This window comes from Prionailurus viverrinus, chromosome B1 (assembly GCF_022837055.1).
Source record: "Prionailurus viverrinus isolate Anna chromosome B1, UM_Priviv_1.0, whole genome shotgun sequence".
NCBI classification, from domain to species: Eukaryota; Metazoa; Chordata; class Mammalia; order Carnivora; family Felidae; genus Prionailurus; species Prionailurus viverrinus.
The window spans coordinates 77489977-77508204 of NC_062564.1; the positions used below are offsets into that span (position 1 = coordinate 77489977).

Here is an 18228-nt window from a genome sequence, read left to right on the forward strand (position 1 = left end):
TATGAAGTCATGCTTGTTTGCTGCATTGCTCATTTTTATTTTCACAAAAATTTTTTTTAACATTTATTCATTTTTGAGAGCGAGAGAGAGAGAGAGCACGAGTGGGGGAGGGGAAGCAAGAGAGGCAGACATAGAATCCGAAGCAGGCTCCAGGCTCCGAGCTGTCAGCACAGGGCCCGATGTGGGGCTTGAACTCACGGACTGTGAGATCATGACCTGAGCTGAAGTCAGACGCTTAGCCGACTGAGCCACCCAGGCGCCCCTGCATTGCTCATTTTTAAAAATTGGGTATGGATGAAAAAATTTTCTAGTCACTTTTAACTGGCCAAACTTTAATTTTTCTAATTCAAAACCCCTCATGCATAAATAACTATCAGTTATCTATAATTTCTTAATACATGTGCACCTTTAGAGTGCAAGTACAACACGAGGAACTGTGCAATTAGAAACTTTTAAGAATATTCAACAGTCCTAGTTATTTCTCAAGTTAAATTTCAATGTTGTTTGTTTTAAAAATTGTCTTTAAATAAAGGGAATAGGTGGCAGGAATTCACATAAAGTGGAGATTATTATGAGCAATGAATGAGTCAACTTGCTGTGAGCTGAGACTGAATTTTATTCCTTTTTTTCTTCATTCCATACAGCAACCTGTCAGGTCACCAATCCCTACTCAATGAGTGCTATTAGCTTCACAGATATTCAGACACCACACTGGTAACAAAGACTACCTTGGAACAGTGACAGAAAAGGGACTAAAAGAGAAAAATCAATTCCTGCAAATGTAATCTTGACAGCAAACAATCTCCCTAAAAACACACCACCTCCTGCCTAAACATAGTTTAATAAAACTCACTGCCAGGATTTTACTGGTGTCAGTAACTACATGTCTATATCTGCGCTCCCCCACCCTCACCCCCCAGGCAAATAATCTCATTCTAAAGACATACTAAGTCATATGTGGGTCTCTAAGTTTCCCAGAGCATTTGAAAGGTCCTAAAAAGTGTTCCCTAATGAGAAGTCCTTAACTTCGTTTATTTGCACATTTCTCCAGAGTCTTAGGGATGGTAAGTGGGACCCAAGACAGTCCCATGTTGTAGCCACGCCCCTCACACTGCTGCCACCAACTGGTAGGCAGGCAGCAAGCCAACAGCACCTTTGTCCTCCTCCTACTCCTTCACTAGCCCAGACTCTCTTTCCCAACATAAGGCTATTTATCATGTGCCCTTCCCCTCAACTGTAAGGTAAGAAACAAACTTGAAGCTTTTTTGTTTGTTTTGAATACTTTCTATCTTGGTAGACTCTGAAAGATTTACAAGCAAGAAAACTAAAGTGAGAATTTTTAAGACTCAAATTATGGTAGTATTTACTGAATTATGTTATCTGGATGAATTTCTCTGTTTATTACACACTATTTAACTATTCTGATAGAGTTTTCTTGAAGAATTCAGTCAACCAGAAGACTTCACTTCTGTCCCAACACAGAAAAAGTACAATATTAGGTCTACAAAGTTACTAGCTCTGTTTGAAACTCCAATTAGTCCCATGGAATTTTCTAAATGTTAACAAGTATACCACAGCTAAAGAGGTCTATAAAAGTGAGTTGTACTTGTGGGTACTTGGCTTTTAATAACATAAGACTGTCGGGTTTCTGTAACTGCAGTATGTGCTGAACATAGTTTGTTTTTTTTTTTTTAAATATTTATTTTTGAAAGAGAGAGAGCGAGCAAGTGAGCATGAGCAGGGGAGGGACAGAGAGAGAGGGAGAGACAGAATCGGAAGCAGGCTCCAGGCTCTGGGCTGTCAGCACAGAGCCTGACGCAGGGCTTGAACCCACAAGTTTTGAGATCATGACCTGAGCCAAAGTTGGACACTTAAATGACTGAGCCACCCAGGTGCCCTGTGCTGAACATACTTTTAAGTTTAATCTCTCATAAAGAAGCTGTTTGCCCTCTAAAACCTAATTTAAACATCTTACAACTTTTACTTATGAGTTTAAGATCTACTCTACTATCCCAAATGCACATATGGAGTTAAACATTGAGGGTACAGCCATGTTAAGATTTTTTGAGTCAACTTGTCAGCATTCCAAATCCAAGTTAAAAAGATTTGAATAAATCTTTCTTTATACAAATATGATTATGAAACATGTTTTTAGTTTAGTATGTACTGGATTATAATACCTGATTCCTGAATCACTCTCCTCACTTCTATTTATTTTACTGTTATGATAAACCTCTGTAAACCTATGGCTAAAACAAAAGCTAAGAACCTGACAAAAATCTACATTTGACTCTATGGTAAGCTCAGGTAATTGTATTTATGCAAATTTCATGTTATATTAGCTTTCTTTGTGTCTGAGATACTTTACAGAAAGCATAATATGATTTGAAATAAGGTCCACGGTAGAGAAATGCTTTCAGTTAAAAATATTCATATTGTCAATATTTTTAGAAGAGTCTTGGGCCTATTAGCTGTAGGGTGGGGAGGAAGGTAAGACTAGAAGGGGAAGGAGAACAGAAGAATTTAATTGCTTCTATGGCCATTTTCATATTACTTTTTCAATAACAGAGTATTTTCCAAAATTAACTAGAAGATAGGCCCTTGGAGGTGGTGTGCTTCTTCACCGCTTTGTCCTACAAGTACATACAGAGGCATCTGGCAATCTGACAACGACCGGTTTTCTAATAAACACAGGAGGCTGAGGCATCCTAAGCACCATGAAGCATTCCACGGTGCACACATGTACACTGGTACGAGCCAGATACGTTCATGGAAATGGAGCAAAAGGAAACAGAAATGTGGCAAAAAACAAAAACGAAAAAAACCCAGCAGAGCGACAAAGCCATACTAATCATGGCTCACCTGGGGATCTGGCTGCAGAGTAGGCACTGGAGTGATGGCCACCCCTCTTAACTGTACACATTCAGTGAATACAAGGAGGAGGAGACAGTAAGGAGAGCAGTTATTCAGCAGGTCTGAACACATATACAAAAAAAGGGTAAAACAACCTGACCTAAGTCAAGTGGGATGGGTGCTGAAGGGGAACCAGTGAAAAGCATAATGTTCAAAAAACTCAGTCTTTTATAAAGAACCTGATGCTTGAGGTAGTTTTTATTGATACTACTTTCATAATGTTCTAGATTTCCCATATGTAAAATCAGGGTTTTTCACAATCCCTTCTTTAATAGTAAATGATATTACAAAATCATTTATAATTACTATAGACAAATCTTATAGAATATATCAAGCTTTTGATAGATGTTTTTAGCTTTTAAAAAAGTGCACCAAAGCATTCAAAATTGGGACAAATCTACAGGTTTAGAACCTGAAAGAAAATTAATTACAGGTAAATCTGACTCTTAAATAAGTACTAATTCCAATAATAATCTTTGCTACTATTTAATTGCTTAAAGAAGGAAACACCTGTGAAACTCTTCAAGTAAATCCATTTCTGTGTTAGATGTGTCTATGTATGTTTTAAACCAGTAAGAGAAGAAAATATTCACAATCAGATAGCACAAAGTTAAAAATATAGTATGCAGTGGGCACAATGTGAAGAAGCACTTCTAAGTAAATACCAGGAGAAGATTCTAGATAATGACTGTTCTTAAGAAAATATGTCAGGACAAAACAAACAAGTGTCTTGGCACATTTATGACAACTCTGAGAAACAGACTTAAACGTTTGATTCTAAAAGTCACGTCACCTATATGTTGTTTTGGAACCAAGCTGCATACAAACATGGGAAAAACTAGGAGTTCATAATAATCAAAGAATACTGAAAGGAGAATGATTAACCACCTGAGGCTGGTGATTTGCTGCGTCGGGAAGGCCCAGGGCTTTTAGATCCAGAATACTTAACAGCTGAGGAGCGAGAATAAGATGACTTCAAGACACGGCATTCTAGAAAGGAAGGAAAGTGCATTAATTAAGTCTGGTTGAGATACTAACCAAGGGAAGATCACACGTGAACATAAGTCTACTGCTTAGAACCATTCCTGGATCGTTTTCCTATTATTGTTAAACAACGTTAATATACAGAGCAACTGTCCCAAAAGTACACCTGAGGTTATCCTTAGTGAAGCACACGTCTTGTAGACCACACCTCATCATTGCAGTGGAGTTCTTAATGAACATAGAAATCCCAATGTCCTAACTTGATCACACAGACAGAACCTAATCCAAACATGTGCAACTTCTTTTTTTCGTCAGTAGCATTGAGAGCCAAAGGCTACAATCTTATTATTCTCTCCCAACTCTGATAATCTTATTTTTAAAGGGTATGGAACTCCTTACCATCTTGCTTTTTCCACTTTCCCTAAGTATGGAGCATCAAAAATGAGGAAACTAGCTAATTTAAACAATAACTTTGGTTTTTCCATAAATTACCCAATAAAATAGCATTTAGAGTACCAGAACTAATTACAGCTAAAATAATCACTGCTAATTTGAATAACTAACAACATGGGTTTTGGAGTCATGCAGATTTTGAATGACTCACGGATTTGATTTTGCTAACTGGGGGACCTAGGTTAGGTTCTAAGCTTCAGGTTTTTCCCCTATGAGATTGGAATAAGAATAAAATCTGCTTCCTAAATTTGTTATAAAGATTAGATTAGATAACATATTGTCTGTAATTTATGTTAAAATACTTCAATTTATGCAGTAAGATTAAAATGTGGGTTGGTTTTAAATCTATACCTCAGGGGCAATAAATTAACATGTGAAGTACACTAATCAGGAAAATACACACCAGGGGAGGCTAGTTAGCATGTGAAAGACCCTAATCAAAACCTTACTATGAAGGAGGCTGTGGCAACCTCAGTTTAGTTAATTAGCATTATGGATGTTAAAAAGTACTCCATTGTTGAAAGGAGTGGTGTGTGTGTTAGTCAGAATCACCTTAAAGGCACTGCCACTCTTTTATAAGCACAAATGCACATGTAGAGAACCAATAACTAGAACTTCAATGCTACACCCTCATTATAGGACTCTAAGCCCATCCCCGAAGCCAGCTCTTCAAAGGAGTATTTTGTTACTTGGCTAAGACAACATTAGCATTTTATTGAATCTTTAATGCAAGATGTCAGAATCCTAAAAGGATAAAGAGTTAGGACTTTGTTAAGATTAAACACAATCTTTAATTAAGATTAAAATAACTGATTTTAAAAGCAACAACAACTTTGCCCCCTAATAAATACAACAGTGGCAGAATTAGGTCTAATGTTATGGCCTGATGGTGGTGATACAATAATGACATTTACAACAACAGTAACATAATAGTATGCAATTGTGCATACTATATTACAGGCACTAACTGCTTTACCTATATTAACTCATTTAACCCTCACAAAATCTTATCAAAAAGCCAATTACTCCCAGTATGCAGAAGGTTAAGTAACTGGCGAGGGAAGAAATTAGTAGCTCTCACCCACCTTTCACTATTGGAGGTCATCAGTAGCTAACAACAAAAACTATGAATGATAAAACTGGCTGCGGAAGTTTATAACATACACATAAAGCACAGAGAACAATGACTGCTACATAGATAGTACGTGCTCAGTAAGTGTTTTGTTGTTGTTACCCAAATTAACTTTATAACCTAAAATATATAATGTATTAAAGTGTCTCAGCTTTCTAATTTACTAATATTGATATGAAAGAAATATTACGAAAGGGAAATTAAGCTAAAATCAAGGAAGATGTAAAATACAGAGGATAATGCAAACACACAGTTTGTCAACCTTAGTCATCCCTGAGAACAGGGGAAAGTATCAGCACACATAATACAAAAGGACATTCCTTGCACTTCTTTCCAGTGGTAGTACCAGTTTAAACCAGGGCCAGTCCAACAGAATATAAAACAGTACAGGAACCCTCAAAGAAATGTGGCAGCAGTGAAAAAATGAAACAAAACCAAAAAAGTATAGATAAATGAGGCCCAAGCACAAAGTAGATAAATTATCCCCAAAGTAACTGACACAGAGTAACAAGAAAGAATTACACAAGGAAATTTGGTACGACAAAATGTATCATCTCAAATTTTAACAAGTTTATGGATCACACTATTTATTTGGTAATATGTTTCTCCAGTTCTGGATGGTCAGAATCACTACAACTGGAAAGGGGATACCATCAGCCAATTTTTGAAAAGCCAACTTTTCCGATTCATGAAATTCAAGAGTGTATCTCTAACATCCCTCTCCTATGGGAAATGTTATGTCTGTAGGATTTCATTTAAAGAGGAAATTGACTCTCAGCTAAAATAATTAGTATTACTGTAATAGGTTTAAATTAATTCAAGACAACAGGGTAAAGTAATTTTCCAGAATCAATACACTCGAACTCACTGGAGTTATTGCTAAAAAGTTGAAAACTGCATACTCTGGAGAAAGGGGTTTTCTTATTGTATCAATGAAAATAGCTTCATTTTTTTCCTGCAAATATGAACAATGCATGTCATTATTTTTTTTAAGTTGCAAACAGAACGAAATAAAAAAAAGAACCTGAGACAATTATTATCAACAATTTAGTTATTATCCTTTTACGTATCCAATTATGCACATGGAAATTCTATCACTAACCATTTCAGATTCAATACAATCCATATATTTATGGTGGCAGGGCCAGCCCCTGTTCTGAAACAGGGCAGGAAATCCATTCCAGAGACAAAAGAATGCAGTAAAAAGAGAACTAAAATGGCTAAAAATCGAAAAGTACTTGAATTAAATTTTTTGTTTGTTTTTTACAACTAGGCAAATGCTTTCGTTAGTTCAAAAAGAATACGGCCAATGTCCCCTTTCTTCAACATGCCAGACCACCCCAAGCCTCCATTTCAGAGTTATCAAGACAAAGAATTGCCTTACCACTGTGATCCAGGACAAAGTCATCTTGGGCATAACGGAATTTTTCAGGTCCACAAGCAATAAAAACATCATCATCACCAAAAAAGTCTTGCAGACAAGTAACCTAAAAATTAAAAAAAAAAAATCACATCCAAGAAATAAATTAGAAACATCAGAAGTAAATTAGAAACCTTAGAACTAAAATAAAAAGTCAGCAAAATTCATAGCCTCCCCTATAATACTGAGTTGGAATGAAAATCGATTTCATGTCATACTACATTTCCAAGCACTCTACTCTTCACAAAGCACTTCCACATGCTTTCCCTGACCTCAGAACAACAGAACAAGGAGTTCAGAGCTGGCATCAATATGTCTGTTTCACAAGTCAAGTGGAGGACATACACGCAAGGTGAAGTTTTTCACATCTCCCTGAATAACTGGTGGCAAGGCTGAGGTTGATGGAGGTCTCTGTTCTCAGTTTAATTTCTTCATTTCTCCCCTTCGTCATTCTTCTAACAACTCCACTTCCCAGCTGTGTGACCCTGGGCATGACTTCTCTGTATCTCTGGTACAGCGTGCCTTAGGTTGTTTTGGGGAATAATGTATGGAAACTGCCTGGAATAGTGCTCAAGGTGTGCTCAATAGTGCTCAATAGTGCTCAAGTGCTCAAGGTGCTCAAGTGCTCATCTCCATCACCAACATGATCATTAACATCAGAGGAGGCTTCAGGGCCCTTATAAGGCCCTATGCCTAAATGTATAGTCTTAATTTCATATTCTTTTTTCACTCCGTGGCTCGCAACACACACTGTCTCATTTTGAGATTCCACAGAAACTGGATCCCCCACAGGGAGGACATTCATCCGCTCATCCCAGTGTCGAGGACAACTATCCTCCTAGACTTTGGACATAGGTAGGTTCCACTTTTACCTGTTTTTCAACTGGCTACATGAGGTCCTCTTTTTTTTTTTTAAAGTACTCTTTTCCCAGTAATAATTATAAAGTTAAAAAAAAAAATCATTGCTGGGGCACCTGGATGACTCAGTTAAGTGTCCAACTTCGGCTCAGGTCAAGATCTCACAGTTCGTGGGGTTCTTAGAAGGATTGAGCAATTGATTTTATTACAAGGAAATATTTTATCTGGTACTAAGTGTGTTGGTATTTGACTAGAATAAACGCCAAAGTAGACCATTAAGTTCCTTATTATATGGAAAAGAAGTATTTAACAAGTCTAGGGACTATAAGAGATCAAAACAGTGGTTTTATATTATTTAGATCTTCCTAATCAATCTTCTAATGATTTCACCTGTCAGTGTTAAGTTTGGCTTTCCCAAACATGGTTTCCAAGAGATGCCTGCCTCCCTTTGGCTCAGTTTCCAGGCAATGAATGCACATTTGGTTAAATAGTTAACCAAATTATATAACTATCAATTAGGCTCCAATTTGCCTCAAATACTACTCTCAAGGAATGGTCGTTATGAAATGAATAAGTGACACAACTGGTTTAAACAAACATGTATTTTGACTCAGGACACGACATACCTCCTAGAGTATTAAATTTGTTTTGAGCATTTATGATGTGCCAGGCACCATTCTAGATGCTACAGAAACATTAGTAAAGAAATAACAAGAGACAAAAATATCTGTCCTTCCAAAGCAAGTGTGAAAAGAAACACAATAAAAACATGTAAGTAAATTTATGCAATATCAAAAGGCAGTAAGTGCTATGAAGAAAGATAAAGCAAAGAAGGAGAACAGTAAATGCATGGATGGGTGTTGCAAAACTAAATAGGGTGGTTGGGGAAGGCCTCGGGCAAAGGTTACATTTGAACACGATATTAAAAGAGACCAAGGAACAAGCACGTGGGAAAAGTGATCTAGGCAGACAGCACAGAATATGCAAAGACCCTGTGGAGAGATCACACTTGGCACATTCACAAGAAAAGTCCTGGCATACAGTAAAAGAGGGGGAAGAGTGGATCAGAGAAGTAAGGGGACACAGATCAGATGACATGGGGCCCTGTCAGCCATTGGTAAGGGCTCTGCTTTACTCTGAGACATAAAACCATTGGAGGCTTCAGAGCAGAGGACCATCACATGACTTCCCTTTTAAGAGGATGACACCATGCTCAGACTAGACCGTAAAAGGGCAAGCATAGACAGCATAGTTGGAGGCTATTGCTACATCAGGCAAGAGATGAGAATGGTTTGTGCAAAAGTGTTGGGAGTGGAGGTAGTGAGAAGGGGCTACACTACCCCTTGGATAAGGGGATATGAAAGAAGAGAGAATATGATAGCTCAGGGTTTTTGGTTTGAGCCACTAAGAAGTTGGGATTGTCATTAACTGTAATAGGAGAGAATACAAGATAATGGACAAGTTTCGTGGTGGAGAGGGTGCTCATGAATTCAGATTTGGAACATTAAATGTCAAATGGTTATTAAACATCCAGGTGGAGGTGGTGGGCAGAAAGTTAGACATACACAAATCTGAATTTCATGGGGGAGATAAGGGCTGGAGGTAGAAATTTGGGACTCACCAGCATATGGATGGTATTTAAAATCTTGAGATTATGGCAATGAATTCACCTAAGGAAAAGATCTAAAGCCTGAGCTCTGAAGCACAGTAACATTATAAGGTCAAACAGAAGAAGCAAAACCAGCAAAGAATATTGAGAAGGAGCAGCCAGAATGGGAGGAAGAAAAACAAGAGTCAGTAGTATGCTGGACAACAAGTCAAGAAAGTGTTTCAAGGATGAGGGAGGAGAGAGGAATCACCTGTGTCAATGTTACCAACAGCTAAGTAAGATGAACCTTGTGAAGTGACCACCAAAACAGCAACACAGAGATTGGTGGGCTCTTAAAGATGAAAACTAGTTTTAGTGGAATGGTTAAAGAGAAGGTCTAATTGCAGCACCTTTAAAAAAGAATAGCAGAGGGTCGTCTGGGTGCTCACTTGGTTAAGTGTCCAACTCTTGATTCTGGCTCAGGTCATGATCTCATGGTCATGAAATCCAGCCCCCCCTGTTGGGTTCTGTGTGGAGTGTGGAGCCTGCCTGAGATTCCTCTGTCTCCTTCTGCCTCTCTCGCCTGCTTGTGCTCTCTCAAAATAAAAAATTAAACATTTTTCTTGAAAAAAACAATAGCAGAAGAACTGGATACATGGATATAGACAACTCTTACAAGGAGCTCGGACTGGAAAAAATGGGAAGATTAGCAGAAGGAGGAAGTAGAGTCTGTGGTTAGCAGAATTTTTTTTTCTAATTTTTTAACAAAGAGAATGAGAATAAGAGGGAGAGGAGTTGAGAGAGACAGAGAGAAACAGAAAAAGAGAATCTCAAGCAGGCTCCACACACAGTGTAGAGCCCAAAGCAGGGGCTCAATCTCAAGACCGTGAGATCATAACCAGAGCCAAAATCAAGAGTTGGACACTCAACTGAGTAAGCCACCCAGGCATCCCTGAACTTGCTTTTTAAGATGAGAGAAATAACACAATACTATGCTATTGAAAGGATCTAGTAGGCAGGAGAAAGATGGTGGCACAAGAAAGAAAGGAGAGACCTGCTGGAGGTGTGTCCCTTTGTAAGAGAGAGGGGATGGGAACAGAGTGCAGAAGGGAATGACCTTGCATGAGACCATGGTCAGTCTTCCCAGCAAAGGAATCCAGGTGGATGCTGCTAGGCGGGAACACATGGTGGGGCTGGCGCACATTTCCTGATTGCTTCCTACTTCACCGAGAAAACTGAAACAAAGTCATCACCTGAAAGTGAGGCTGAGAGAGGATGTACAGCAGGTTTGAGGAGGAAGAAAAGGTGTAAAGTTGCAATCTGGGATTGTGGGGAATTACTCGTTATTAGTTTAATGAATACCTGTTGCCTCTACTCTGAAAGGGGAAAGGAACAGGTCGGATTTGCTATGTCCTCAGCAAAGGCTCTTATTTAAAGAAACTGTACAGTGTAGTGTCTCTAACTAAAAGAGGAGCCCTGCCCCCATCCGGGTCCTGACCCTAAACCCTCTGCCTACCAGCTCCCCATCACACCCGAATAATGTGGTGCACTGTCCCAAGAGGGAAACAATGATGGCCTTCAAGCAGCATTAAGGGTCCACTTACAACCCCACAGTCTGCATGACAGAAACTCTTGGTTCTGAAACAAAAGAAGTTATCCAGTCCATATATTGTTTTAGAAAAATCACAACCTTTAAAGCTGGAATTCTTACAATTTCATGGGGTTGTATCTGACTAGTCAAGAGAAGAAAATTGATATAAACACAGATGATAGACTGCACTGATAATAAGTAAATAAGGAATGAATGAGAATATTCTCTCCCTCTACTGCTGCTGATTTAAAATACAAGTCTCCATGGGCACCTGAGGGGCTCAGTCAGTCAAGGTCTGACTCTTGATTTCAGTTCAGGTCATGATCCCAAGGTCATGGGACAAGATTCTCTCTCTCCTCTGCCTGTCTCCCCACTTTCTCCCTCCTTCCCTCTCCCCCACCTCTAAAAAAATACAAGTCTCTGTTCACATTTTTCACAATATAGATATGGACTGTTTGGACTGTCACTACTATGATCAACAAAACCGTAAAGTTAAATCTCACTAGTAAGAGAACACCAGCAGAAAAGTTGATGAGTAAACCAAAACTAACATCCGTAGAAGGAGAATGAGCAGGTTTCAGTTGTTTTCACTTTCACTGTAGAGGAAACTCAACTTATGGTATTAACTAAAAACACAGGAAGCATTTGCTGAGGATAAGCTTTTGTATCATTACACTGCTGAGCCTGGACCTGACCACCTCACCTCCTCCTTTTTTTTTTTTTTTTTAACATGCAGAAACCTTCAGCAAGATACCAATTTCATCTCATCTTTAAAGACTAAATGTGATCACATGTGAAAGCAGTGGTTATTTCTTCATTTTCATTCATTCATGGCCTCAAATACTGTTTGTTTGTTTTTTTAGTTTATTTTGTGGGGCTCCTGGGTGGCTCAGCTGGTTAAGCATCCAACTCTTGATTTTGGCTCAAGTCATGATCTCATAGTTCACGGGATCAAGTCCTCTGTTGGGCTCTCGCCTGACAGAGCAGAGCCTGCTTGGGATGCGCTCCCTCCCTCTTTGCACCTTCCCCACTCACACATGTTCTCTCTCTCTCAACGTTTATTTATTTTTTTGGGGGGGGACAGAGAGAGACAGAGCATGAACGGGGGAGGGGCAGAGAGGGAGGGAGACACAGAATTGGAAACAGGCTCCAGGCTCTGAGCCATCAGCCCAGAGCCTGACGCGGGGCTCGAACCCACGGACCGCGAGATCGTGACCTGGCTGATGTCGGACGCTTAACCGACTGCGCCACCGAGGCGCCCCTCTCTCTCTCAATATAAATAAACATTAAAAATAAACTTTTAAGTTTGAGAGAGAGCAACTGCATGACAGAGTGCAGGGGAAGGGAGAGAGAGAGAGAGTGGGTGAGAGAATCCCAAAGAGGCTCCATGCTGTCAGCACAGAGCCAGATGGGGGACTTGATCTCACTAACTGTGAGATCATGACCTGAATGGAAATCAGGAGTTGGACATTTAACTTACTGAGCCACCCAAGTGCTCCTCTTATTCCAGTAGGCTGATGGTAGAAACTATTCTTTAATATGTACATATAAACATATTTATAAATATTTCACCAGTATATGTATACATGTGTGTATATGTACATTACATGAACCACATTTCTGTATGTAATTTCTGGGAGTTTAAGATATCTTAATGAAAAAAAAGGATATCTGAATTTTTTTGGCTCTAATTGGAGCCCCATGCAGGGCTTGATCCCATCACCCTGGGATCATGATCTGAATTGAAATCCAGGGTCAGGTAATCAACCAACCGAGACACCCAGGCACCCCAAGGTCAACATTTTTAGATAATGCAGAGGAAAAGAGACTGTGAGCATATCATTCCAATTTTATGCTAAAATTATATTTGTGTAATGCTAAGCCTCCATATAATACAGTCATTATTTGCCCATGCTTACATTTTACAAGCATATGGACTACATATTTAATTGTTCCTAGTAGTGTCCCAAACTCAGTCAATACTTTTCAAAGTGAAATATCTGACAAAATGCCAGGGTCGGATGTAAGCTAAAATAAATTTCTCATCAATGATGAAAAATGGTATTTCTCATCAATGGGAATCACATTAATTTATCACTGTACATTCAGTCTAACATTAACCAAGTACTATAATATGCCAGGCATAAACAAAAGCCAAGAGGCATGCAGTCTACTGGTAGAAATGGACAAGAAAAGTAACAATTATCATTCAAATTACTGTTCAAAATGTTACAATAAGACAATACTATAATGGAAGAGCACCCTGACAGTTACAGGAATAAAGAAGCACAAAAAGAACATCTCATAAAATAAAATACCCAATGCCTTGAGAATATTTCATATATTTGAACACTTACATAATTCTTTTATGTTTTTCAACATATTTCTTGTTCTTTACCTGTGGTGGTCTTATTCCTTTTATCATAAATTTTAAAAACTGGGATTTAACATTGAGTTATTGGCTGTGTCACTAAATGCGACTCTGAAAAGAACATATCAATACGACGAATAACATCTGAGAATGATTCTTACCAAGGGTGAGGAAAGTGTATCAGTTTAGAAGACCTCTTACTGTCTGCTTCTAAATTTTTCAATGCAAGAAGCTCTTCAGGAATAATAGATGGTATGTGGCTCATGAAAGAAGCTACATAAACCAGGGGGAAGTGATATTTCTGCTAAGGTACAAAATTAAAGCAATCAGCAGGATCTAATGGGGAAACATCCAACTGAGAAATAATATATCTATGGGAGCATATCTAAGCTTTCCAAAGGAATGTGGGCCATTTAAAAACAGTAATTTTTCCTATCCTTTAGGAGACAGATTAATTAGGTCAGGGTGACTGGGTAGCAGCCATAATTTTAGTGCTAGTTCTTAATAGATTACATAGACTAACAGATTCAACTATTTTTTTTTATTTCCCTATTTGTTCTCCTTTGTTAAAGGAGATAGAAGCAGATACAAGGGCTTGAGGTCTGACAAAGATACGATGCATGTATTAGGAGAATAAAACCTTTCCTTAAAAGAAAAAAGGTAGAGGATACAGAGATGTAATCTTCCCTGAACACTCACTCACATTATGAATGAGAGGAGGTCTATTTATCCTGACCCATTGGCACACTTTGGAAATCTTGCATTTCTTCTCCTTTCCAGAGTTACAAAGGTGCTGGTGGTAAAACAGGTTGGATTTCTATAGGATCTCTTCTTACTATAAAATTGTAAAATCCAAATATTTTAGTTTCTAAGAAAAGCTTAGGAGACTGTGTCCAAAAAGTTAAGTGCAGAAAAAAAGGAACCCTATTTTAAATGGGTAAATAGCAACGTCCACTGGGATTTCTGTTTCAGCTTCATACATCCTCAAAGAAATCTTCAAAGAAATCTGTTGCTCCTTACAAATCCAGGTGTACCCTTAGTACTCTGTAATTCACCCAACATAGACATTATCATTGAAGTAATTGCCTGGTTTTGTGTCTGGACCTCTCACCAGACTGTGAGCTCCATACATTTAGGGACACAGTCTTGTTTACTTGTGCTATAATTCCAGCACAGTACAAACCATCTAATATAAAAGGTTCATTCAGTACATTTCTGTTGAATTAATGAAATGACCTGAATCCCATTTCCTCCAAATAGCCCTTCTCTAGAGGCTCCACACTCCTTCAATCAATCTCTATCAACTCATTATCATGCAAGGTAGTCCTTGTTCCCAGATTTATGATATTGGCTTTCTATGCCAAGATAATCTATAACCTCTTTGAATACACCAGTCAAATCCTATAACTCTAAAGAAAATATTCAGGGGTGCCTGGAGGGCTCAGTCTGTTGAGTGTCTGACTTCAGCTCAGGTCATCATCATCTCATGGTTTCTGAGATCAAGCCTTGTGTTGGGCTCTGTGTTGACAGTGGCCTACTTGGGATTCTCTCTCTCCCTCTCTCTGCCCCTTCCCTGCTTGTGTGCTCTCTCTCAAAAATAAACATTATTTTATTTATTTATTTTTTAAGGGGGCACCTGGGTGGCACAGTTGGTTAAGTATCCAACTCTTGATCTCAGCTCAGGTCATGATCTCACAGTTCCTGAGTTCAAGCACTGCATCTGGCTCTGTGCTGATGGCGTGGAGCCTGATTCAGATTCTCTCCTTCTCTCTTCCCCTTCCCGCCTTGTGTTCTCTCTCAAAATAAATAAACTAAAAACAAAAAACAAAAAACAAAAAACAAAAACAAAAACAAAAAACAAAGAAAGAAAATATTCAGCTGTTGGTTCAAAACCTTCTTGAGATTGTCCCGGATGAAATCTGAAACTGGCCCCTTGTTTAGTGGTCAGGAAAAAAACAAAGAGGCAGACAACTCCAGGTTGGTAGATGTCAGTTTTAACCAGCAAAGGCAGCTTACACACGAAACTTGTCTTGGGTGGCAGCAAGACAACTGGATCCCCACACTTGCCTGTCAAACCTTCAAAGTTCACATAGAAGTCTTAACTGGATTCAGTCACGTATATCATGCAGATATTCTCAACGCACATAATCTCAAAGCTATGTCTTTGGAGCAGCCCCTGGGAGTGCAGAAGACAAGCAGAACCCACATTCCAAGAACAGGGGAAAGGGTATGGAGCCTCTGACCACCCACATCCCACTCACAGGTCAACCAGTAGTCACGTCTTGATGATCTCCCCCAACATCAGCAAATACTTCATCAAATTTTGGCTCTAGATACCTTAAAATAATTTTTAAAAACTCATTTTAGATCATGCAAGTTCTTTCAAAAAGTGCATTCCTTACATCATTATTTCAGGGTTACCTGAGAAAAATTACTTATGAAACCTACTACTGCAACCATCTGGTAGAGGACATTTAAAGCAAAGCAATTTGCTATTAAATCTGCCATTTGGTGCTAGTCAGACTTGAGGATATATTAAATAAGGGTCTCTTGAGATACTTTCCCAAACTATTTTATTGAAAATTTCCAAGACCTGATAAGATAAAAATGCAAAAGAAACATCATTAGGCCTCAGTAAAGGAGTAGTTTAAACTGGCATTAACTTATCTAAATACAGTCCGGGTCAAAAATCTCAGCTCCCATGAAATACTCATCTTGCAGAACAAGAACTACATTTCATAGAAGAAATGGGGTTGAGACAGGGAAACTGAGGGTCTCCATGAAACTCTGCTCTTTGCTTCCCTTCCTGTTTCTATTCTTGCTAGGATCTGCACCCCCTGCCACACACATGCCTTAATGTATATCCTCCTTGTAAGGGGTAAGGAGTTAATGATTTCTTTGGAGTCTTCCAGCACAACAGACAACATCTAAGGACTAAGAAGCCATCATGTCCATATTCCAGATCACTGGCACTAAATATCTCAATGCCAAGACCCCCTGGCTCCCAGGAGTGACACCTGGGTCTTTATCTTTGTTCTAACTACCAATTCCAGAATGCCTAAGAGAACACATACATCAGACCATGATCCTCAATAAAAACCCTCAGCCCCAAGCAAAGACAAGACTCCCTCCTTTCCTGAGTCTCCCAAATGCTCTGTACCTGCACTCTCTCTGTACCTTCAATAAACTCTGCTTTCACCTTTTGCTGGCTCATGTTTGATTTCTTCTACTCTGCGTACAGACAGGGACCCTCTTGGCTGATCCTGTGGGATCCCACTCTGGGTCCTTGGACCTGGCCTGGCAGCACAAGGATGATGAACACCAGGCATATAAAACACGCATTGGAATTTTCTATAGATTGTCTTTAATTTTAACTGTGTGTATGAAAGACACAGAGCAAGATTAGGAACAAAGGTCCACATCTGTTAAAATTAAAGGCTTTCATTATCAGAGTGCAGTTTTAAAAGGCTGTCTCTACTAAAGAGTAAACAAAAAAAATTTTTTTTCTAACTTACTTCTAAAGAGAATTTGAAAGAGCTCAGAAAAGAAGTCGAGGAAGTGGCTTATATTTGAAATTAATATTATATCAGCTTTTAATGGAACTGCACTGATACCCTTGATTTCTTTCCTAAGAAATGAGCACAAGTCATAAATTGCCAGAAAGGAACTGCATTTAATTTTGAACCCCCAAAGACATTTCTACCATATATAATTTTTCTACCATGTAAACAAATGGAAACACAGGTTTTTTTTAATATGTAAAGAAAATCCAAATGATAATTTTAACATACAATAAAGGATAAACCTAATAACTGCCAAGCCATTATCTTTCTGTGTCTATTGCTAGCATGGGGCACTTTTTGTTGTTAAATACACTGCCTTCATAGATATTTGAAAGCTATAAATTCACCATAACTAATATTATCCCAGCCACACACCACCACCTTTTGTTTTTTTAAAACCAGTTCTATACTTAGAATATAAATTCTGCTTAACATAAACAGGAAAACCCATATCTGAAATAAAGAAAAGGTAAATTATTTGGATCTTCCAAAATGCTAAGAACAACCACCACAAAAATGAATTCACAAGTCAGTAAGCAGGGACTGGGGTCTCCCCATTTCTTTACCCTCTACCCAGAATACAATCCGCATAAATAGTCTCCTTTGTTCCCAGTAAATGTTGGCTAGCCTACAGTAAGGGAAGGATCCCTTTGTACAGTAAAAAGAAAGCTACTTAGAATAGCAATGTTTTTCAGCTTCCTGTAAAACCATTCAGCCAGGCACTAGAGACCCTGTGGTTGCCATGGAAACAGAACTGAAGCTAAGAGAAGACAGTACTTGACAGTAAAGGGCTTCTCAACTACATCTACAGACAACTCCCGACATTTAGTTTGTTTCCATTAAAAAAAATACTGGACCTAACCTTTCCTTTCCCAGTGGGGCCTCTTCATAATAATGGCTATTCACCAATCACAACTAATCACAGAATCTTGAGATCAAAGATTTGGTTTCAGGAAATACCTCTGTTAGCAGGATAAAAATATCTTGAAAAATTCATAGCTATTTGGCTACCAAATGTATTCTGGAGGAGAGACAATGATCACTCTTCCTAGAAATGAGGTAATTTTTAAGCTGATCCTCTGACTGCCCCCACCGAGGATCCCAGTGTTAATTCCTACAGGAAAAAAGTTTCAAATACACTCTAGAGCTTTCCGACACTGGAAGGAGGCTGCCGCAAGAATTTAAAAGAATTCAGGTAAGGAAGTCAGAGGAAACCTATTATGGCAACCATTATGAGCTTTCCTCAAATCCTGGGCAAGCTGGAGCTGCACATTTGCAAGCAGATATGACTGGAACCAGAGTCCACACTCTCCAGGATTCTACCATCTTCAAATAATAAACATGGATATCAAACC

The 18228-nt window shown here is 38.7% G+C and overlaps 1 protein-coding gene across 8 annotated transcripts in view; it reads right to left on the bottom strand.

The window, feature by feature from the left end:
- DCLK2 (doublecortin like kinase 2) overlaps window positions 1-18228 on the bottom strand; it is a 154416-nt gene that overhangs the window by 54971 nt on the left and 81217 nt on the right. For 5 of the 8 annotated variants that reach the window (XR_007151706.1, XR_007151705.1, XM_047856880.1 and 2 more), the window contains exons 3-5: window positions 6867-6969; window positions 3802-3903; window positions 2863-2913 (exon numbers count right to left, since the gene is read on the bottom strand). Coding sequence is in view for 6 of the 8 variants with exons in the window: in XM_047856880.1 (XP_047712836.1) it covers window positions 2863-2913; window positions 3802-3903; window positions 6867-6969 (256 nt within the window). In the remaining 2 variants the exon portion in view is untranslated. The remainder of the gene's footprint in view (window positions 1-2862; window positions 2914-3801; window positions 3904-6866; window positions 6970-18228) is intronic. The other 3 variants (XM_047856882.1, XM_047856881.1, XM_047856885.1) reach the window with 1 other exon arrangement.